The 25,321-nt window shown below is 37.8% G+C and overlaps 1 protein-coding gene across 1 annotated transcript; it reads left to right on the plus strand.

The window, feature by feature from the left end:
• The first annotated feature begins 1,589 nt into the window (after positions 1 to 1,589).
• Positions 1,590 to 23,600, plus strand: LOC128508664 (serine/threonine-protein phosphatase PP1-beta catalytic subunit). Its single transcript, XM_053480090.1, has 8 exons — positions 1,590 to 1,734; positions 18,058 to 18,189; positions 19,051 to 19,281; positions 19,530 to 19,634; positions 20,570 to 20,641; positions 20,876 to 21,027; positions 22,025 to 22,159; positions 22,903 to 23,600. The coding sequence occupies exons 1-8, from the start codon at positions 1,683 to 1,685 to the stop codon at positions 23,005 to 23,007; spliced, it is 984 nt and encodes a 327-aa protein (XP_053336065.1). The 5' UTR covers positions 1,590 to 1,682; the 3' UTR covers positions 23,008 to 23,600.
• Positions 23,601 to 25,321: the final 1,721 nt, after the last annotated feature.

Consider the following 25,321-nt stretch of genomic DNA (forward strand, 5'->3'; position numbering starts at 1 on the left):
GTAATTAACTGATTAGTTTAACTCTCATACTGTGTTCTAGTCAAATCTGACCGATTCACACATTTCTTCTCTTTAAAAAACTGCAAAAAATTTTATCCATTTCTCGAAAAAGCAGAAATTCAATGATTTTGTTCACACTTGGCATTTGAACACAAAATTAATAAAAAATATTTTATAAACATGTGTGTTTTATGGAACCAATATACATTTATGGTGTTCCCGGGCAAAAATGACTGGTCATTGGAAATGAATGGGTAAGACTACAATTAGTGTAAAAGGAACACACACACACACACACACACACACACACACACCCTTCTTATGCCCCTTTTTGGCCTTCATGGCAACCTGCAACCTGCATGGGAACCTATCGACAGCATATTTTTTACCACAAACCAAACTGCAACCAAACATTGTCTCAGTCATACAGCTTTTTTGCAGTTTTGAAGCTGAAGTTGTGGTCTCCTTTCCGTTCGAAAATGGAACCAAACCCTAACCCTACCCCGATATGCCATATGCCGAGTGGATGATATCAAGTCCTTCAACTTGATATCAAGTTTTTAACTTTTCCTCACAGACTCCATTGTAACCTTTGGCATGAACATGACAAACCTGGAGGGGAGAAGGGTTTATGGAAACACCTGAAAAGAAGTGGACCCGGTGAATATTGAAGCCTATTCGGGTGTGAGGTTTTTGTGTGGTGTCTACAGATGCCGCAACAAATCTGTGTCCAGCTTATGGGATGACTGGCCAGGCAATTCTTCACGCTACAATGTCTTTGCAGGCCTTCCACATCCTGTTACGTGTGAATCGCTTGGATGACAAGAGCAGCCCATCGTCAGGGAGACAAGCTGGGACAATCCTACTACTCATTCTCTTTATTATAATATGTTCTTAGCTGCATTGTAATATTTTCATTACTGGAACTATAGCCAAAATGTGTGTATGTAAACGTATTAGGGGTCTTTTAATTTAAAATGCAACATTTATTTTATTTCTGATTAAAAGAATGAAATGAACTAAATAACTCAAATAAAGATTCGTTCATTTTGATCAACGAGATTCAAAGAACCGAGTCACTTTGTGCCACATTTAAAAAAAAAAAAACTTGTTTCAAAAAAGTGACTTTGATAACATTTCAATGAAGTACTCTGTGATAAATAGTACAATAGGTTTCATCCTGCTATTTGTTATAGTCAAAATAATATCTGTAATAATAATATAATGCTTATGCCTGGTCAGTTAATATACCGACCAGTCTGGAGCGCCACCTAGCGACGTTGTGTGTTTAAGCGAGCACAATTAAACTACGTACTTTCCCTCAGAAAGGGTTTTTACAGCCACTATCTGATTACTGTATTGATATGTAAATATGTTCTCCAACAATAATATGAAAACAAATAAATAAATAAAATGAAAAGCCTAGGGAGCTAGTAGCTACACTGCTCGCTCGTTTCACGTGCACAATCCGCGTCCCGGGACAGGCGTCGCCCCCGGGGAGCGCGCACGCTTCGCTTGTTTTTCCTGCCTTTGACTGCGTGCGCGTGGTTTCTGGGTAAACGTCAGGCGCGTGCGTGTGCGTGCGCGCGCGTCCGTGTCTGTGTGCGTCAGGCGCGCGCGCATCCCTGCTTTTAACGAAGAAAAAAAAAAAAAACCCAGTGTAGAGCGAACACCCTTCAAATATGGCGGAGGGGGAACTGGACGTCGATTCGCTCATCTCCAGGCTTTTAGAGGGTGAGTTGTATTCCTTTAAGAATATATTTTTTTACACTCTTTAACGTCATTCCTAAGCGGTGTTTGAGGAGATACATGTAGAAAATAGCGAGGTATCTGGTGTATCGTGGATGTTTTCCCCCCCCCCTCACTCAAGAGGCCCCTTTTGTGAAGAACAGCTAACATGTCGGTCACACCTTTAAGCTCGGCTTTACAGCTTGGTTATGTTTGAAAACAAACCATAATAATGAGATACAATACGAAGATATAGTTGTTGGTATGAGCTACGAGTATGGAGTAAACAACAATGAAACACTTTAGGTAGTGTAGGGTGTTTGTAAAGCTGCATACAGCACTCATAAGACTGTCTCGAGCAAGATATTTTCACTCTTCTTCTTCTTCTTATTATTATTATTTGTAACGGCTCTAGAGATCCCCAGAAGTCTCATTAAACCTAGAGCCCAATGTACACCATCAGCCATCAGCATGACTAAACCTCAGGGTTTTTATAGCTGAGCATTACTGTCAGCACTCCTTGTTAATATCAGCCTCTGTGTCATGTCTGACTCTGAAAATAATATCTGTCTTTAAAAATAAAACACCATTTAAGTATAATCCGCTAATATAAACCTGTTAATGTATGCAATACACTTGATAACTATTGTTGAAGCGGATCACAACCAGTGGTGTAGTGGTTATAACTAGGGAAAGGCTTAGTGTTGTTATAACTCGTGGTAAAGTTAGCAGGTTATAATCAGTAATAATGGTTAGTGTTGTTATAACTAGCTGTAAAGAGAGTAGGTTATAATCTGTACAGTATATGTTAAATAATGTTAAAATGATTCATGTTGTTATAACTAATGCCAAAACAAGAAGGATAAGTGATGCTATAACTCCTAAATGTGTGATCTGCTTAGATCGATTGATAGTGTTTTGCAAGAGCAATGTAATTGTATCTGTACAGAAGGATTAGAATTGTTATAACTAGTCATGATGGCGTTATAACTATTTAAAAAGGGGGTTATGAGTGGCAAGACGACAGGTCAAGAACGCTTGGTGTTGTTAAGGATTGAAAATGTTGAGTGTAATAGTTATAACAGTGGAATTTATAGGTTTTGTTCTAATGGTTAAAGATGTTTTAACTGATCTTAAGGATTGATGTTATAACTATTAAAAAGCTTTGGTGTTGCTATAACATGTAAGGAAGACCGAGATTGTTATAACTGTTAATAAGAATAAGGAGTCACTTGAGGTCACAGACAAGCAATAAATAACAACAACAAACAGTTAACAACAACAATAATAAATAGTATTTGGGGCAGTGTTGTTATAACTAGTCATAAAGTTCTGCTGAAAAAGGTGTTATTAAAGCTGATGAAATGATTGAAGTCGAGGATAACTGCTGACCGGAGCTGACATCGTGACTAGATGAATTATTTAATAAAAAAAAAAAATGTAACCATTGTGTGTCACTATAACTGATTATAATATTATGTGCGGTGAAAAACTGTGGTATGATCAAAGTTGATGATTTTATTAACTTGAGCTTGGCTTAATAAAAGGTGGAGAAAAGGATCTTTATTGTCTAGAGGACACACGTAGTAAAGAATTTCAAACTTAGACATCAGATTTAGTAATGCTCAGATATTCGAGGTTTGACCTTTGACATATGAACTCTGGCATGCTTATAACAGTAAAGAGCCTTATTTTAGGTCGTGATTAAAATGGAGATGAAGCGTGATAACTTTTTACGAGTTAAGAGTTAAATCTCAGTCTTTGTATACAGTATACACGACTGTGTGGGTTTTGTCCATTTCGTATTTCTATACAGTGATGCAAAGTCAAGCTCTTTAGAAAAGGTGAGAATAAGGTGAGCCAGATGCTTTGAATATTAGGGACCAGAGTGGCCGTGGACATCTCGATTCGATGTTACTTTTTGGTTGTTGTTGTTTTTTGTTACAATTTCAGGACAATAAACCTTTAAAAAGAAATCATAACTTAAAACATTTATGCCTTGGGCAGTTTAACAGATTCCTAACTGAATTTAAATTAAAATTTAAATTCAAATTAGTAATGACAGTTGTGACCTAAAAAAGAAATTAAGACAGGCCAGTAGATAAGAATCTACAATATGTAGTAATTTTGTTACAATAAAATAAATTATAAAATAGAAATATATAAAAATGTAAAAAAATATGAATTGTATAAATAAACTGTATAAAGTATATGAAATGAAATGATGAACAGCAATGGTTAAGCAATATTTAAAAATGTATAATTTTTTATTTTACTATGTATGTTTTTAGAATATGCTGTGATGTTTATTAAAATTCCAACTCTAAAATTAATACAGACAAAACTTAATACTGACTTTACATACAAAAAAAAAGAAAAAGGGTGAAGTAATCGAATCCGTGTTGATTAAAGTGTTCCCCATGGCGCCTAGCACAAGGTGTGAATTCCAGAGGACACACCTTACTTTGTACTCCCAGTTTCAGTGTGTGTGTGTGTGTGTGTGTGTGTGTGTGTGTTTGTGTGAGAGCGCACTTTCCTAAGGGGTTATTACATTTAAATCATATCTTATTATGCTGAGTAAAGGGTTACATCATCCAGCAGTCTGGCTTTCTCTTTCTGATTCATACCCGGATTATTAGTCACGCTTTTGCAATTCTGCGGAAGTCGGATTTATGTCGAGTTTTCATCCGATCCCGGACAGGATAGAATTTTAAAAGTGCGTCAGAAATAAAATGTTCGGAAAAGAGACACTTAACAGAATCGTAGGGAGATTGAATTAAGATAGATAGATTTTTTTTAAATTCGATTTAATTTAGTACCTCGAATGTTTGCTGTTTTGATTTGTCTCAAACAGGTTTGGAGGTTTTTGAGTATTAAAAACTACTAAATGTATCTAATGAACACTGAAGTGTTGCGTAATTTGTTTACGTGTCTCGCCTCATACAAAATGATAATCTTTTTTTACTGACCATCTTGTCCTCCACACTCCAGTCCAGTAGGTGGCGATATTGCACCAACCACACATAAAGTTGAAAGAAGAAGAATGATCCATACTCTAAATAGAAACAGTTTTGCTGTTCGAAATGAGTTGTGTTATGATGATGTCCTACGAACATATCATCGTGATATACGGATGTACAACTGGCACGTGGCTAGTCTGAATAAGAGTTATGAATAGTTAAGATAGCTCAGAACATATATATTTGGTTTCAAGCATCTGTTTATTTTCCACATCAGCCACACGAGACGTTGATGACTAACAGGATTTCCTTTAATTTGCTCCGGCAAGAATTCAGATTTATCAGGCGGTGTTTATGTAATCTCCTTGCACGAGGAATTTCTTCTGAGGCACCAAGGGAGAATTTTGCGGAAGAATTGTATAGGTTTATTATGGTAAATGTTTAAAATGTGGTTCTTGCTGTTTAAATAGTTAATGCCACAAGACCAATTTGTATTGATTTTCGGTTAAATCATAACAGTAAGATTTATTGCATTCTGCTTTTTACTAGTAAAATATCTACAGCTACACTTCAACACACAGTAGGTACAGTGTAGATACACAAGTTTGAGTAATAAATAATACAAAAATTAATTAGTCACCTACAAACCGTTAATGTAGTTAATAATTATTAAAGCCAAATGTGATGAAATTTATTCGTAAATTGTTTCTAGGAACGTTAACCCAAGAAATGCGGCGATCCTGAAAATTTAGTCAGTTCAGAAAAACAGTCATATCCCTTACAAGATTCCAACCTTCAGAGCTCTACTAATATGAACCTCGAGTAAGGTTCAGATGCTATAATACTGCAATTGTTTTCCCGCAAAAGTAATGGCACCCTATTAGGCAGTTTGAGTTGCTTGTCTATCAGGGACGCGTATCACCAGTCACCACGCGATGCAATATCATCACGTCACCTGTGTGTCGATTCGATCGTGAAATCACGATTCTGTAAGTATCACGTATGAATACCCAGATTCAATATTACATACACAAGTTTAAAACCTTAAACCTTAAAGCAAAAGTTTAAACTCAGAAGTTTTATATCTTTGCGTTATTCAACAAGTTCACAACTGAAATTAACACGAGTAATTAAATGTAGCCCTGGTACTTATAATATAGTTTTCTCACCTATAAAACGTAAAAAAAAAAAAACAAGCAGAGCGTTTAAACAATACAAACTAACTTCAAATACAAGAGTTTAACTTTGAACATTTCAAAAAATGTACATCATCAAAAAAATGTATAATAAAATGATTATTGTTAAATCAGTAATACATTATTAAATTATTAAAATACATAAAATTAGTACATTACATTTGTTTTAAATTTATTATAATTTTAACATTTAAAATTTTTTATTTGTAAATTTCAAAAAAATATTTTTTTACTTTTAACATTTTACCAGATCAAATGCCTCCAAAGTTTAAAGTGCGTGTCATGCAGTTGTGAGCATGTGCGGTGTGTTTCGAGACTAATGAGAGCTTGTGTTTTTTGAGACTTGTGGAAGTGTGTGTAACCAGTAGGTTTCGAAACTTTTAATAATGCAGCCATAAAAATGCGTAGCTGTTGCATCACTCGGAAGGTCATGCACCTGATTATGGACAGAGTCGGTTATGTCTAAGGCTGATCGTTCATGGCTGATCAAACTGAAATCCAGCCAGTTCCAGTCACAGTCAGATCGATTGGAGCATTTCTATCATAAATGTAATAAATCATTTAAAAATCAATTTTGGAGTCAGTGTGGTGATACACGAATCAGCACACAAAAGAATCAATATAATAACTGAATCGATTTCCCCTCGTCTCTATTGTCTGTGGAAGATGATGCTCTAAAATATCTGAGCCACATTTACTAAGGACAATTTAGATAAAACCGCCAAGATTAGGAACTTATCTTCTTAGATTCACCTTTTATGGTGATTAAAATGGTCGTTAAATGTAGACTGTAATTTATTGGTGATTGGCGTAAACCAATGTAGATCACATGATTACGAAAGAAACGTTTGAAGATTCATTATTTTTTTAAGACCTTATGATGCTCCTTTAATGTTTGCAAACATTGACCTGATGCCAGTCGATGGTTATCGAGCGCCAAAGTGACCTTCAGCACTGCACAAGGAACCTTGAGACGACAGGAAGAGAGCACACACATACACACACACACACACTCGCTTTCCTTCACTCACAGCCTTATTTGGACATGGCCTAGGCGTCAACCCTCTCTACGCCGTAAAGTAACGGATCTTAAAATAGACGCTCCTCCACGCGCTCTTCCCTGACTTTATTTCGACCAGCAATATCGAGGAAGGACACATCGAGACTATAAAACAAAAACAAACAAACAAAAAAAACAAAAAGTACAAGGCTTCGCGGGAGGTCGTCCGTCACGGATCGTTTATTTTATTAAAACAGGTCGGGTCAGAACGCAAATCGCTCTCGCTGGAAGTCTTGAATTCTGTTCCCAAGCTTGTGATGGAGAGCAAGATCTTGAAGTCAAAACAATTATTCGAATGTCCTTTATTAGTTACAATAGACAGTTTTTGTGCTTGTTTAGTTCTAGAAAGTACCAAATGTCTTTTTGTCGACACTCCCGATGGCAAAATTTCTCCTGAAAAACTTGGTAGTGCCAATAGTGCACCCAAGTACACTGGGAAACACCACCAACCCAGTATCTCAGATTTCACTCAGACGGGTCCACCCACACCGAGCGCATTTTTTCTCTGTCTCTCTTTCCCTCTCTCTCTCTCTCTCTTTCTCTCTTTTTTATACCCCCCTCTCTCGTCATCCCGAGCCATTTTCCATTCCGCTTTGTAAATGGCTGCAGCAGCCCAGCCTCAGCCTCAGCCTCAGCCTCGCTCCCCTTCTGTCCATTGTACCGAAACACAGAAGTGCGTCTCAGAGCTCTTTTTTTTTTTCCCTGGGACAAAACTAAGTGCCTCTCAGGGACAACAAGAGCCCAGGAACAGCTCTATCTGACACCAATGTTTACTCTCTCAGCGCTCTCGACTGCTGAATAAATAAACACAGTATATAGACACGACATGAACCTCGCCATCATGACACTTTAGAATTAATAAAAAATAAAAATAATTATGGCAGAGTCAGAGTTCGTTATATGTTCAGGTTGAATTTTCTTTGTAATGGATGTGACTGAATGTGGGGTACCGTTTGTACATTTCATTTAGCAAATTGGAAAATACGAAAATAAATACTTTTTCCACCCACAATGCTTAGAAAGTGAAAGACGCATGCTCAGCCGCAGAGTCCTGGTCATCCAGCCTGTAATTTTCTCAGAGGAGGAACGCCGACACGGCCGATCCACACGGGAATAAAACAACCAAAATAGGAAATCACCCCAGGACCCCATATAAATTTAGCACCACGTCATAAGTGAGTCAAGTCAAGATTTTTTCTGAGAAAGTTTGCCTGGGAAAATCACACACAAGAATGCATTTTGTTAATCAAACATCGTCTGATTTTTTCTGCCCCTGTCGACCGGTGTTCGTTCGAGTTACGGGAAGTTAAGTGGGCCTTCTCACTATGGGATCTGAGCCTTAAGACAAAAAAAAAAGTTGTGAACTATAAGATTTCAATCAGTTACCTTCAGCTGTGATTACACACACACACACACACACACAGTGTGGTGTAAAGTTCATGTGTGAAAATGATTACCTCATGCTCTCAGAAACACTTTTTCACAGTCTGGAGTTCTAGAATATTCTCAGTGTGTCATCAGGGAAGAAAAACTCCATAGATGTAATAAACTGCGATTGTCTGTCAGTACATTTAGGTTGTCAGCTGACTTCATTTTTTGCATTTTTTTATGTCTCACACAGCTGTTTAGTCCCAATCCATGAGCTTCCTTGATCTCTACCTCTATTTAAGTTTTTTTTGCGGCTCTCAAACAAACAAGGCGCATACTGGCACCTGCTGTATCGGAGAGTGCGAATGCACATACAGGTGTACTCGAGTACGGAACAACATTAGTAATGTGAAAGCTGGACAGTGTGGAGAAAGGGAACGAGAGAGGAGTCGTACCCAGGTAAACGTACAAATCAAACCAATCATCCCTAGTGAGCCTAAATTTGAATACAGGTAGTCGCCGAATTACAAACGAGTTCCGTTCTGGAGCACGTCCGTGAGTCAGATTCGTTCTTAAGTCCGACAAAGTGACTCTTATATGCTTTTGACATGAATACAATGTAAAGCATGCGTGACTAAATCTTTGTCCCCTTTTCCCACGCGGTCAAAAACCGTAGCTGCGTGACTCAAGGAAATTAGTCTCACAGAGTTGCCTGCACCTTTAAATCGCAAAGAGAATTCCAGACGCCATTTTGACCTAGAGCTGTTTCCATCGTATTGGACTGTGAACTCTGTTTTGTTGAGAATTTTAGGATGTTGTTGAGGAAATTAGGATTATTTCCCATCAGGACAGCCATTTTTTAGCATCGTGCTCTTGGACTAAATGATTAACACATTTCTCATTACAATATACCGGGCTTTAGACATTTTATACATTCACTTACACACTGAACATATTGTCTAGAGTTGTAAATATTTGTATCTGGCGCACTGCGGTGTCTATTTTCCGTACAATACACATGAGCTACTTCAGTGATCTGTTCCCATCGTTGAATTTGTAACTCAAATGTTCGTAAGTCGAGTATTCGAGTGTAGAACAACTTTAGTAATATAAAATTTGTTTAGTAACAGGCCAGTAAAGGGAGAGGGTGAGCAAGGGAGCAGTCATACCTGGGTGAAAGGATGAATCGAATCAGTCGTGCCTGCTGTAGCATAAAATGTAATATTGAGTAATAAATTAGTTCGCTCCCTGTGCTGAGTACAGAATATATTTAACATAGGAGCATCGTATGGAACAGAATTTCATAGAGGAAAAGCGAACAAGGTTAATGATGTTTCTACAGCTTTATGTCTAATTACTAAATGTGGGATGTTAACTTCTGTAAACTTCTTTTGGCCTGTAAATACGCAGACAGAAGTGACTCTTCCCCTCGTCATCTCTCTCTCTCTCTCTCTGTGTAAATGTCAGCAGGCACAGCTGTCTCTGTTAGTAATCACCACTCTACAGTAAAGTGACAGCCCCAGCTCACACACAGCCTGAAGGCACAGCGAGATCCACAGCATGCTTTTACTGTAACACCAGGCCGTACACACAGAGACGTGAGCCTTTAAGATTTTGTAAACGTACAATATACAGTTCAGGCAAGAAACGGAAAAAAAAATAGACTTTACATATTTTAATGCTGCAAGGGTATGTTTCTTGAAGTTGACCCAGACTGTGTGGGAGGAGTCAGGAGCTTACAGTTAAGAGAAGTGGGATCGGGTCCGGCTCCACATCACAGGACTTTTGAGTCTGTTCTTGTCCTGATCCCTGATCTTCACTCAACCGCTTTCTTGTTTTTTCCACACTTTCTCTTTCTTTTACACACACACACACACACACACACACACACACACGCACACACACTAGTGATGGGAAGTTTGTATCATTTTAGTGACTCGGTTCTTTGAATCTCGTTCATCAAAATGAACAAATCTTTTTTTGCGTCATTTAGTTAATTTCATTTTGATAAGAAGTAAAATAAAATGTTGCATTTTCAATAAACAGACCCACAATACGTCTACACAACAAATGTTGGCTTAATTCCAGTAATAAAAACATTACAGTGCAGCTAAGAACAGAATGAGTAGCTCACCTTTCATATCTTCCAGTCTGAGTCGTTAGTCCTTTTGAATCTATTGCACCGCGTAGCGTCTATGGGAGTCACGTGACAAAGAAACAAATGATTCGGAGTAGAAGAGTCATTGAGAAAGAATGGCTCAATTCTGTTTCCTGTATATAACATACTGAGGTTTTGCGATGATTTGCGCATGCGTGCCTAGTAGAAAATGAACGAATCACTCTCCGAGACGACTCGTTCTTCTGAGTCACGTTAATGATTCGTTCAAAAAGAACGAATCGTTCATGAACGACCCATCACTAACACACACGCAATATTCGAAAGATTTTGCCATCATTTGTATTTCTTTGTAAGAGCTACTTTTGTTGTTTACTCCTTACCGTTAAAATAGTCGCAGGCAAGCACGGCACTAATACACACACACACACACACACAAACCAAAGTCTATATTTAAGTGTGTTGCCTGAACTGAAAGGAAGTTGCATCATGTGTCCATCTCATACGAAAGAGCCCACACAGGAAACACTACGATTCACCCAAGCTGGTTGCTCTGTCTGCTACGGTTTATATATATATATATATATATATATATATATATAAACCGTCCTTGCCGCTGTTTTTCATTAGCTTTAATGGAAATGTTTGTGTGTGTGTGTTTGTGTGTGTGTGTGTTCATATTTGAGCTCATTAGCCCTCTCCAGATTATAAAACAACAGCAGCTCTGTCCTCCCTCTCTCCCTCTCTCGTCTATTTTTTTTTTCCGTGCTTATTTCTCTCATTATTACACACACACAGAGAAAGAGAGAGAGAGAGTTTGTTGTCCCCACACTCCATCCTGCCAATTAGCTGTAAAGCCGTATGATCGTAAACCACAAACTGTGAACTACGCAGTATGTGTGTATGTGTGTGTGGGTGTTTAGGATAATGAGGATCAGCTCTTTTATTCAAATGAGTCATAATGAAAACACTTAGCACGCCGAACAAACCCATAATCCTTCTTGCTGCAGGACTGACAACGTGTGTGTGTGTGTGTGTGTGTGTGTGTGTTTTTAATCGGGTAATATATCCAGCACATGTCTAGTTTAAAAAAGGTTTCTTCCTTTAAAAAGGTGTCAGGTGAAAATAGAGGTAAGATAGTTTGCTCCTCCCACCACACCAGAGACTCAGCTTTTTACATTAGGATCGTTGTTTCCGAGAACTTTTTTAAATCAGTGGAAACACAAACGTCCCGCGAAACAGAAGTAGATCGCTGCTTAGACATGACATCATCAGCTACTCTGAAAGCTCCTCCCCCAATCTTGGCAGCGGAAGGCATGCGAGAGCATGACATTTTTACTGAAATATCACTAATATTAGGCAAAAGGTTATAAGATATAAAAAAAATTCCGAGTTTCACCTGCATGCACTTATGGAAAATATTGTAAATAATTGTAAATATTGTTATCTGGTGCACAGCAGTGTCTCTTTCTCCGTACAAAACACGTCAGCTACTTCTATGATTGAACCGTAAAATTTGTAACTTGAATGCGTCGGTAGCCTCGGCAGTATCCAATCGGATGCCTCATTCCTATCCAGGCCACGCGTTTCCTGCGGTGCCGGAATTACAACAATAAAAACGTGACAATTGTGCAAACTCTGGGTTGCGCAACACCAATTCCATAGATCAGTCCACTTTTACACAGAAAGCAGAAGCGTGTGACAAAGTCAGACTTTATTAGAGCTCATGTTTTGTTTTTTTGTTTGTTTTTTAGGCTAACCATTAAAACATCCCGAGCCCGAGCTGTTTGTTTTTGCATTATGGGTTTGAAAATAATGAAGAATAAAGTGTTGTGTATTTGGTGTGTATGTGTGTGTGTGTCTGTATAAGTACAACGGGTTAGTCTGTCTAAATTCTTTGCAAAAGGCTTGCATGTGTGTGTGTTTTGCTGTTTTGGCTCCCTGGCACCGGAGTTGGCACCATGATGCAACATAATGCCTTTAGTCCAGCTAAACTGCAACCCCATAACACACACACACACACACAAACACACACACACACACACACACACAATGAGGCGTATTCAGCAAGTACTCCATAAACAGTGAAAAGACCTTCTCCATTTGCTTCCATTTTCAGACTCCACAAGCCACTTGAAGGGTCACGGTTTTCCACTGAGTGTGTGTGTGTGTGTGTGTGTGAGTGTTATTGTAAGTACGCTCCGACTCCTCGAATATAAATATTTTAGAAGTCAGGTCTTAAAGAAACACACACACACACACAGAGTGCTAAAGCAACACACTTTTCATAAGAATTAACACAACAATAGGAAACTAATCAGTTTTTCAGCAGTTGCACTAAAAACTTGTAAACTTGAAATTCAGGTGTGTGTGTGTGTGTTTCGTTTCGTCACTCAACCTGTTCTCTCCGTTTATGCCCATATATGGTAGTAAAGACTCATTTGGAGTCCTTTGAATACATAATATGTATATGTATATATATATATATATATATATTGCTCTGTTTCTTCCTTTTCTTCTCTCTTAGTCCACACCCACATACACATAGACATACACACACATCTAAACACCTGCAGTGAATGCTGTTGTTTTCTGTGGAATGTTTCCTGCACTACACTGAGAGGCTTTAGCGTCCGAGTTCCAGACGCTGAGGCCTCGGGCTGGTTTCACCGGCCGGGGCTGGGAGGCGTTTCAAACCGCTTCATTTTCCCTCAGGCAAAAGACAAGTCACCTGCCGTGCAGGAAAAACATGCCACGCAGTGTGCATGTGCATGTGAGTGCTGAGTGTCGAGTTACTTATGTTTACAATGACGCCAGACCGTCAAACTTGCTTCTAAAACACAGCTGTGTCAGGTGGACCTTGCTTTGTGCACTGGTGCGCATCCATGTCGGAGCTGGTGTGCCGTTGTCTTTTGTTGTTGGGCTCGGTCCCTTACATTCAGCAAAAGGAACATTTAAAGCTTCAGCATACCAAGACATTATAATTTTGGGGACCCCCCCCCGTTCCAACAGGACACTGTGAGCCAGACCTTCTCGTCCAACATCGGTGTCCGACCTCACAAATGATCTTCTGGAGGAACGGTCAAAAACTCCCATAAATATACTCCGAAACCCTGTGGAAAGCCTCCACAGAAGAGTTAAGGCTGTTATAGTTATACACAAAAGGGGGCGGGGCCAACATCATATAAAACCCTATGGATTGAGAATTGGATGTTACTCAAGTTCGTATGCATGTGAAGGCAGGAGAGCGAATACTTTAGGTGATATAGTGGGTGTTTGCATTTAGAATGATTACAATGTTGCAGTTCCTCTATAATCCAACAGGTGGTGCTCTTAAGCATCCACACATTTATTTTATTTATTTATTATTATTATTATTATTTACAAAATTTTAAAATTGAAAAACAAAAGCTGAAGGATTTCGACCATGGATCGAGAGATGAACAACTACAAACATTGTTTTCTATTTATTGATTTATTTTCTGCTTTCTAGGACAATACTTGAGCTTTTAAAACTATAAATTGACAAATATGGCCTTAAGTAATTAATTAAAAACAAAAACATTTAGTTGTTATTTTAAGACCTGTCAGCTGCTCTGGAACAGTTCTTGCTAGAACAGTATTGTGTCAAGTGCATTTGCAAAACACCATCAAGCACCTCATGATGAAACTGTCTCTCATTAAGACCATCCAAGTAAACCAAGACCAAAACCTACCTCTGCTGCAAAGGAGAAGTTCATTTAGAGTCACCAGTTACCTCAGAAATCACCTCAGATTAGAGGCATTATAACGGCTTTATAGAGCATAAGTAGGAGACGCATTTCAATATCAACTGTTCAAAGAGAATTATTGCATATTTTGTATTGTCTTACAGCGTAGGAAGAAATAAAAACCAAGAACGACTGTGGAGTTAAAAGGGGTGTGTCCAAACTTTTGACTATTTCTTTATTAAATCGATTTAGGAGTCAGTGTGACGATGCGTGGATTCCCACACAAAAGGATCACGACGCGCAGCTCCAGAGTCCATTGTCCACCCCGAGGTCTTTGGACAGTCAGTTGTCAAGTACATTAATAGTCACATGGAGATTCCATTGTCCTTTTAAAATTAGGTCATGAAATCCTACTGTTTTTTTTATTATTTATTATTCATCTATATTTCTCTGCTAAAATGATGCAGAGAAGCGGTTTATGTTTTTAACATACAACAATGACGCGCCACATCCTGTCAGCGTAAACAGGTTTCAGTACCGAAAAGCCATTCTCAGAAATACTTTCCCAAATAAGTGAGGATAAACTGCGGGAATATTTCAGATCCCCTCGTTATTAAACACGTAATGCAGTTTTGTTCATGGAAGCAACGTTCTCTAGTCATGAACATAAGTCTGGAAAGAGAGAGAGAGAAAGAGAAGGAGGGAGGGAGGGAGGGATATGGTGGTTACCATGCAGATTTATGTCCTCACACGTGTGGTGAGTTTTACGTGTGAGTCATTGTTCTCAGTTCTCATGGTATCCTTTAAAAGAAATACCTGAAGAGAATAAAGCCTGATGTGCTTTGAAGTGGTGCACTGTAGCAGAGAGAGAGAGAGATAAACAGTTGGAGAACAATAAGAAATGAGCAAGAGGGCAGGCAGAGGCCAACTATCTGCACTGCAGGGTTTTATTTTGGCGTAAAAGACAACCAGAGAGGACACCATGTCTCCTTCTCTCTCATTCTCCCTTTCTCTGTCTCTTCTTTATAACCCAGGCCAAATTTGGATGGATGCACTCCACTGCCCTGTAGAGAGGAATGCGCGCACTCACACACACGCACACACACACACACTTGCGCGCATGCACACATATTTCTCTCTAAACCTCACCACATACCCGATCTATCTCTAATGCTGTCGTTCTCCTAAAGACAACACAGAGATATCAGCTGTCTCTCACATCAACAAACCTCATTCTACACACTACGTTCTTAGACCACACACACACACACACACACACACACACACACTCGGCTTCCGTCTACCTCAGATGCATTTATTGGACACCTGAAAAAGAGGAATTCAAATTTTATTAATTTCAATTATATTTTTTAGATTAATCACAAATTAATGTATGGATATGAATCAATTGATAAATTAATAAAAAATGAAGTATATTTATATATATTCTTTACATTTGTACAGTAATATTGTAGAAACATATTTTTATAATAAAAAAAGTTAAAGCAAAAAAATATATTTAATGATTAATATTGAATAATAATAAATAACATAAATGGTAATATTTATTAATTTAAAATGTTTTAAAATTTATTGTAATATATTTAGATTTATTTTTAAATTTTTTGTTATCTTGTCAAAAAAATAATTAGAAAGGATTAAATGAATAATATGTAATGAATATTCAATAATATTAAAAAATAGTATTTTATAAATATTAAAATGTTATAACTAAAAAATGATTATAAAGAATTTATATATTAATATTTATTCTTTACACCCCCACTGTTATATTGTTGGCAGAAAAATATTTATTACAAATTTGAATTATTAAACATGTATTTATTAATTGTTTAATATTTAAGAATATTAAACAATCATAATATTTATAATATATTAAATAATGTAAAATAATAATTATTGAAACCTGTACTATATTAATATTTATTTTTTACATTTTCACTGTTATATTGTTGTCAGAAAAAGAGTTAAAATAGTTATTATTTTATTTAATTAAAAAGGTACTGTATTTAAGTTTTTAAATCAATATTATGGTTATAGATATTATTTTAATATAGCTTTGTTCGTCTAATGAAAAAGATGATTTAAGATGATTCTTCACGCCTCGTAGACAAAGAGAGCTGTCGATCATCAAGCCCCGCCCCTCAGCCTCGCCTCACCTGACTCTGTTGCCATGGAGATTTTCCTTTGTGGAAATACAGAGCCAAGTGCTGCAGAGCAAAAGAAAGAGCCCCCCCCCCCCCCCTTTTGTTACTGTGGTACAGTCCGACACTCAGCAGGGTCATAAGGGAACTGTGTGTGTGTGTGTATGTGTGTGTGTGTTTAGGTGAGAGTGCATGCACTTGCAGATGTGTGTTTTTTTGTGCTCAGTTCTTTGCGTGCTTGCTTGTTCATCATAAAATACTTTAAATAGACTGAAGTCTTCCTGTATGTGTGTGTGTGTGTGTGTGTGTGTGTGTTTGACATCAGCTCACCCCAGCAGTGTGTACAGTCAGTGTAACTTTATCCAGGTGGTGTTAAGTGCTGTAGTCTCAGTGCGCTATATCAGGCCTAGTTTACTGCAAACCGATCCTCAGATGTCCAGTGTGTGTGTGTGTGTGTGTGTGTGTGTGTGTGTGTGTGTGTGTGTGCGCGCATGGGGACAGGTGTTAGAAGTGTCAGATACACATAAATCCATACAGTACACATCTATATCCAAGTTCATCTCTGGTTCGATGCTGTTTAGGGCTCGATGCTGCCACCACCCCATTTTACGTAGTGACAAGTGACAGGATACACAAACTTTTCTTCAATGGAAATTTGTATGTTCGTGATAAAACATGGACTATTAACAAGATTCTTCCAAAATTATGGCATTGCACCATCACCTCGCACCTCCACGGTTGGGGGGTTTCACAGCTCTGTGTGTGCATGGAGTTTGCATGTTCTCCCAACACAAGACCCCGAGGTCAAATCAAATAAAATAAAATGAGGTGTTTACAGTAATAAAAAAATCCAGCACAAAGAAAGATAACCGTACTAAACTGACTAAATAACGGAGAAAATGGGGGGAAAATGAAAACATAAAATGAAAAAGTCAAATTAAATAAAAGAAAACACAAGTAAAAATGCATAACAAAACAGTAACCTGTGAATTAAATCATGATTAAAACATAAAACATGAATTAAAGTGTAAAAAAAAGTGTCTCTTGCTCACATAGAAAAGTGTGTTTTGCTGACATAGAAAAAGTTAAAAGCCTTAAAGTAGAAACAAGCTCTGAACAAAGACCTAGAAGTTTTCACATTGGAAGCCGATCTCATACTTATAAAGGGTCAAATGTTCCACGATCTCGAAGAAGCCACGGCAAACCCTCCATCATCTCTGTTTTGTTTAATGTTTAGACCTCAGGATGGGTAAAAGGAGCTTGTTTGAAGATCTTGAATGGAAGGGCTGCAGTAAATCGATGTGACGTTGTCAATAAATACCTCGAAGATAAGACTTAAAACCCTAAAATCAGTCCTGAAAAATATTGGAGTAATGCGCTGGAATAATGTGAGAGTGTTACTCACAAGGCAGGCTAGAAAAGTCTAGAAGGTTTAGAGAATTCCAGAAGGTCTAGAGAAGTCTAGAAGTTCTAAAAGGCGTAAAAAATTCTCGAAGGATTTCAATAACAGCTGTAATAACTGTTAGACTGTTTTGGAAAACAAAACAGAATATAGAATTCAGTCACACACTTTTAGTTATTTTTATGTTTCTTGCACACAGACGTGCCACTAAATCTTTCTCTCTCTCTCTTTTTCTCTCTCTCTCTCTCTTTCTCTGTCTGTCTCTCTCTCTTTTTTTCTCTCTTTTTCCCTCTCTCTTTCTCTCTCCCGCTTTCTCTCTCTCTCTCTTTCTCTCTCTCTCTCCCTCTCTCAGTGCGAGGATGTCGCCCGGGAAAGATCGTGCAGATGACGGAGGCGGAGGTGCGAGGGCTGTGCATTAAATCCCGAGAGATCTTCCTGAGTCAGCCCATTCTGTTGGAGCTGGAGGCGCCGCTCAAAATCTGCGGTTTGTATCTTTCTCTTACACACACACACACACACACACACACTTCATGGAGTATCATGACACAAAATATAGTGACATCACGATTAACAAAGAGCTTTTATAATTTTGATATTTGATTCCTCTCCTCATTGTTGTACGAACCAGACACAAATCTCAGAATCTAAATCGAGACTTATCAGGGGTTCGATTTTCTGTGGTTCTCAACAGCCAGTATTGGAATATTATCAGGAAAGAGGTTCAACAATCAACAGTAAGAGCTGAGAAAAGCTGAAGCCTTAAACTTCGGATTAAACACAGAGGACTGCTACCCTCTGACGAGGGCGTCGTATGGTCATATTGCATGACGACACACATCCGCACACTTCTGTCGACACCCTGCAAAAACTTTGTCTTGTGGATCATCATACTTTTACCTGTTTTCACCCGGGCACGAAGATTCACTTCTGATGAAGACGCAAAGACACAGCAGTGCATCCGTCCGTGGCTCACAGCTCAGCCTGAAACATTTTTAAAATGAGAGAAAAACGGAAGCTTATTGACAGATGGGTAAAGTGTATTAAAAAGCAAGAGATTATGTGGAAAAATTACTGAATGTATTTGTTTTTTCTAAAAGTTTTTTCTAATAATTTCTACAGTCAAAATAAGGATAAATATTGACTCACCCTCGTATATATAGTTCACGGTCATATCTCCGATGTCTACCGGAGCTCAATTCGTTTTTTTCTACAGTCCAGGAGATTTGAGTCCACAGACTTTAATTCACAGTCACCTTTACTCACATCTTCGTCCTATTACCCTTTGTTCTCTCTTTGGTTTTTTCCCTTTTTAAATTGTCCCTGTCGTGTCCTATGATGTGCACAGGTGACATCCACGGCCAGTACACAGACCTGCTGAGGTTGTTCGAGTACGGCGGATTCCCCCCGGAGGCGAACTACCTCTTCCTGGGTGATTACGTGGACCGAGGAAAGCAGTCTCTGGAGACCATCTGCCTCCTGCTGGCGTACAAGATCAAATACCCCGAAAACTTCTTCCTGCTGCGGGGAAACCACGAGTGCGCCTCCATCAACCGCATCTACGGCTTCTACGACGAGTGTAAGCACAGCAGAGACATACAGTACACACACACACATATAGTGTAGGATACACAGTATGACCTTATTTTTCTCGGTTATACCCAGGAGCAGTTCTGACATACTGTATGTATAGGAATCTGTAAAACTAGAATAAAAGCACAATAGGGCCACCTGGTGGACAGTCATGAACTGCATGCTTAAAAAGAAACAGCTGTGCACATGATACTGTATTTATGTCTGCGTTTATTTATTCACGTGGTGTTTCAGGCAAGCGCAGGTTCAACATCAAACTCTGGAAGACGTTCACCGACTGTTTCAATTGCCTGCCCATCGCCGCTATCGTCGATGAGAAGATTTTCTGCTGCCATGGAGGTGGGTTCAAGTGGAAACTTTGAGTGAGTGAGGCAACGTTTACGCTCGAATTTAAAAACCTGAATGAAACTAAGTCTATTTTTTATGGATTCATTTATTTTGGTTCATATTTAGTATGTTTTTAGTTTTTTCCTTCCCTTTTTTGTGTTTTTTTTATTTCGGAAAAATAAATTGATAAACACATTAAATATTGTGTTAGTTCGAAATGATTTAATAAGATTTTTAGGTTTAGAATGTTATTGCCTAGTCTTCTTTTTTATTCGAGTTCATGTGCAGACACACATGAGTTTATGTGTTAATTGGTGCAGTGTCGCCACCTGCTGGACCAATGTATTTAGCAGAAGATCGCTAGAAAAAACTTTGGACAAGATGTGACATTTAAGCAATCAGCATGTCACCCACCATTTCAGTGTTTTTAAATATTTATTTTGATTATCAAAATCTGTGAGGGATATAACTGCATGAGACGAAATCAGACAATAAACATTATTGCTAATGCGTTAATTAAGAGGCGCAAGATAGTTTTAGAATCGAATCGAACTGCGTGTCTTTGTGCGATTCACAGACTCTTAAGTTGCTTAATTTTACTTAAGAAAACACCGCAATTCTGTCTGAGCTACAGTGGGCCGAGAACAAGAAAACAGATCCTCAATATAACACTGTTTTTGCAACAGTTGTGCAATTGTGTTTCACTTTTTTTTTCTTTTTCTGATCGCGTTAACACTTGTACCCTTTATTTTTTACACGCTTGCAGAAAAAGATAGATGTTTCACAAAATATAACAAGAAGTCATGAGAGCTAATTATTTAGTGAATCTGTAAATTTAGCATGTTTCTCCAGGTGGTTATAAAATATCTCAGTTCCACTGTGATGTGACGCATTAATCACTGCCTATCTGTTTAATTGACTTACCGGCTGATTCACCGTCCATACAGGCCTGTCTCCTGACCTGCAGTCTATGGAGCAGATCAGACGGATCATGAGGCCCACAGACGTCCCTGACACAGGTACACACACACACACACACACACACACACACACACACCCCCTCTCTCTCTCTCTCTCTCTCTCTCTAAAAAAACTTAAGCAAGACAAAAAGAAAAACAAAATTTCCCAATAATTATAAATTTCACTTTATACTATTTTATGTTTTTAAAATATCTACAAAACATCCCCTTTCCCTGTTAGTTAACTAAAACAGGCGCATTAAACAGAATTTTTGCCCCCCTTTTGCTCCGCAGGGCTGCTGTGCGACCTGCTGTGGTCCGACCCAGATAAAGACGTACAAGGCTGGGGCGAGAACGACCGCGGCGTGTCCTTCACGTTCGGAGCCGACGTGGTCAGCAAGTTCCTCAACCGCCACGATCTGGATCTCATCTGCAGAGCGCATCAGGTGACCACTCTCTATTAAAGCTTCTAGGATATATATATATATATATATATATATATATATATATATATATATTTCTGGATAGTTCTTTATTTGGTCCAACAAAAAAAATGCGTTTACGTGCCTATTTTTATAGTTTAAACCCTAAACTCAGCTTAATACATTACATTTCATTTTTTTTTTAAGTAAACCCGTTCACTGTACCGCTCCATTAAATTTTTTACTTGTGTAGCACTTTTAGCTTTAAACAATTGTCATTGTCGCAAAGCAGCTTCACACAATCAAAAAAACTCCCATGAAAATCTGTAAGTGTGTAAATCTGAATGATCAGATTGTCCCTGATGAGGGAGCCGAGGGCGACGGTGTTGAGAAGAGAGATGGCAATAGGAAGAAACCTCAAAAGAAACCAGACTCAGTCACAGCCGTCCTCATTTGAGTGATAACAGATAGTATGTGTTAGGAGGCTGGAAGTTGAATATAACAGTTGATGTCCTTTCCTGTAAGTTAATCTGAAGTCCAGGTCATTATCGGTGGCTTAGGTGGAACTGTAGAAAACTCCAGTCCTAAACAATGGAGCGACTGTAGTCACAAGTCCTCTATGAATCTCTCGCAGTGCTAGAATGTAAGATCCCCATGTTACCCCTGTATGTACTGTGATTCATGCAAGCGTGTTTTTTTTGGTATCAGTACTGTAGGGTAAATACAGTAATAATTCACTGTCACAAGCCGCGTTTTTCCACTACGGTCACTTTGTTTTCTTTCTACAGTTAAAAAAAACGATTATACAGTATTATATTTATGTTAATATTTATGTTACAAAATTAGTAAGTTATATTGATCGTAAAAGTTTAGTGTTAAAACGCATGAAAAATTGTCACGCAAAAAAGGCATAAGAAAGATCCGACCGAGGCCGCAGTCTCTGAATCGTGACCGCTATGTATATGTACTCACATATAGTGCATGTTTAAACGTGTACTGTGTGTGTTGTGCGTGTACGCAGGTGGTAGAGGATGGGTATGAGTTCTTTGCCAAGAGACAGCTGGTCACTCTGTTCTCCGCTCCGAACTACTGCGGCGAGTTCGACAACGCCGGCGGCATGATGAGTGTGGACGAAACGCTCATGTGTTCCTTTCAGGTATAAAACACACACACACTTATGACTCACTAAAGGAATATGTTATTAGGGGGCTGTACCAAAAGTAACGCAAACGAAGGGATTTCAGATCTACATAAATATGGAGTCACTGTAAGTCTATACAAAAATAAGCAGTTTAAAATTACCATAAATTTTCATTAGCTATGTTTAACATGTGGACAGTTTAAACTTTACATTTCTGGATTTTATATACAAACAATCTTCAATCAATCTTCATTAGCTTGCTACACGCTGCTAATGTGAAAAGGAGAAATTTTCAAAATCCGGGCTCTCAGTTCGGGTATATTTTTACGCTGGTTTTAAACTTCCTGCAGGAAGAATAAACCATATCGATCTGTCCATACATCTTTGAAGGTTCAGTTTTCATAGTCTATTTTCCTTTTTTAATTGTAATCTTTTTTAATAAGACATGCTCTGTCGCATCTTCATTTCAGGTTTTTTTTTTCACACACTGTCTATACATAACTATTTATTTAGTGACGCCCGGTACAGAGGAAGAGTTACTCTATTAACATGTGCATTTGCATTCATACGACATCTGTCAGTTAATAAAAAACAGTCAACATGATTTCCTACACAATCTTTATGCTCTAATTAAAATCTATCCTGTACTCAATCCTAAAAATGTTTCTAATGACGTAGATGCTTTTGTGTGCGATGATGCTGTTTTTGTGTGGAAAATAAACGTCTTTTCTTTATAATCGTCCTTCTGTCCTCATTAGATCCTGAAACCTTCAGAGAAAAAGGCTAAGTACCAGTACGGCGGGATGAACTCGGGGCGCCCAGTGACTCCGCCTCGCACAGCCACCCCACCCAAAAAGCGGTGAGCGCTCTAACGGCGTCGCCGAGAAGTAGAGCGAGAGAGAGATTAAAGAGCGATCGAAACGGATGATGAAGTACAAGGCAAGACCGAGTGTCAACCCCCACCCCCCCCTGCAATTTCTGCCACGATGGCAAAACAATGTAGTCATATACACAGCGAGAAGCAACCCTTTCTGATTTTAAACGCTTATTAAACTTTCCCCTGATCTCTTTTCATCATTTTTTTTTCTATACTTCCTGTTTTACTCTTAATCGTTCAGTCCCAGCCTTTGTGTGTAACCACGTTCTTCAATGAAGTGTTTTTTTTTCTTCTTCTCTTCTTCATGTATACTTATTGACAAACACAAAAACACACACACATATGCACACACACGCACTAGTCTGCATATCAGAGTGTCACACTTTCTGTTTGGTTTTTGATTTTTGTTTATCTCTGAACGAACGATGTACATTGACTAGTTCTTTCTCTTAGTTTTTTTTCATGTTTTTTTTTCTTTTCGTTTCATTCTTCCCGACCTGTTTAAGAGAAACGGGGACACGTAAATAAACCAATAACCGCGTCTGGGTTTTCAGTAAATAAACCAGAATAAACTGAAAAGTGCTGTGTGTTAGTTATTTTTTTTTTATTAAAAAAGGTTGCAGTTACAGAAAACAGCCCCTAGATGTAGCTGTGACTGACTTCAAGTAAATTCTGCTTCCATGAATTCTGCTTTTCACAAACACATCTACTATTATCTTGGTGGTCATAAGTGATTATCGATTTAATTTAAAAAATAGATTGGTTGTCATAGCAATCACAAGATTGTCACAGTAATGTTTAAAAAATTTTGGTTTAACGAGGGATATTAAAACATTTATTAAAGATCTGTTTTAAAGTTGTAGCAACATTGTAGGAAGGCTATTTTGTAAAAAGGAAAAAAACCTAAGAAAACTTTACAGATTGTACGTTTTTCAGTGTATGTGTAAAAAGTTCAGATATAAATATGGTAATATAAGATGTCATTTCAATGTGTCTACTAAAGGAACCAAAACAGCATTAGTAAAAATTAGTTTTTATTAAGCTAGGCTATTTAAAAAAAAAAAATTTTTAATTGGAACTATTAAAATAAATTAAAATGCTATCCTTATGATGTGCCGCACAATTAGCTGAACATTATTTAGCTAAATATATATATATATATATATATATATTTTTTTTTTTATTTTTGATTAGAATTTCATTAGTTCAATAAGAATGTATGAATTGGAATTTTATGTACATGTGTCATGCAAATCAATGTTACATAACACTGGGGAAACAGCGAAGTTGTCCCTGTTATTTTTGCTTAGTTTCGCACAGTTTTGTTAAAAAAAAAAAAAAAAAAAGGGTATTGGTGTGACAGAAACGTGATGATAAAACTATTGTATAAAATTTTTTTATATTGTAAAACATATATAAATATTGGTTAGACATAAAATGTTTTAATCTGAGTGGATGTTTAACTATGCAGTAAACTTTCCAATTAAAAATTACCAAAAAAATAAGCAGTAAATTTTTTTCTGAAAATAAATATTTATTTATTATTATTATTGTGTGCAAAGTGAAAAATCAAGAATAATACAAAGTAAATACTTACAAATATGCATCGAGCAACAGTAAAGGTTTTGTACAGTGAGATTAGTGCCCCTTGTGGTGGAATGAAAAATATATATCCTAAATATATAACAAATACAAAAAATTAAATCAATGTCAAACATCAGTGTAATAAATACTACTTTGAAATATTTATTTCCATCAATTTCATATACGTAGAACTGACAGGTTACTTGGTGGATCAAGTTATTAATTAATTCATTACACAAGTAAAGGTTGGATTTCATTTTTAAAAAGCAACTACCAGTGCCTCTTCATCCTGATTGGTTGTTTGTTGCTGGTCCACATGAAGTGTTTTTATTCCCCGTTTCTGTGTCTGAGGCCCTTCAGGGACTGGAGTTTTTTCCTTTGAACGAATATTTTATTGACAGACATCTTCGTCAAATCATTACAACAAAGTGTTGATTTAAAAACAACAGGCTCCGCCCTTAAAAAATAGCTCTGAAACTTCCACTGCCGTATTATAAACGACAACCGATTTTTAAATTCACGGCCGCAGGTGTTTGGCGCGGCTCGTTTGCGGAGCGTGCTGGTGCTTGTACCTTCTGAAAAGCAGCACAGCAACATGCACAGTTCAGTGCCACTGAATTGATAGCTGCAGAGAAGGCTATGACACGCTACGTCTGCCGCTCATGTCCACACTTACTTACTGGAACAGGCGCTTTTTTTGGAATACACGAAACATG

This window comes from Clarias gariepinus, chromosome 20, assembly GCF_024256425.1.
Source record: "Clarias gariepinus isolate MV-2021 ecotype Netherlands chromosome 20, CGAR_prim_01v2, whole genome shotgun sequence".
Classification (NCBI taxonomy): domain Eukaryota; kingdom Metazoa; phylum Chordata; class Actinopteri; order Siluriformes; family Clariidae; genus Clarias; species Clarias gariepinus.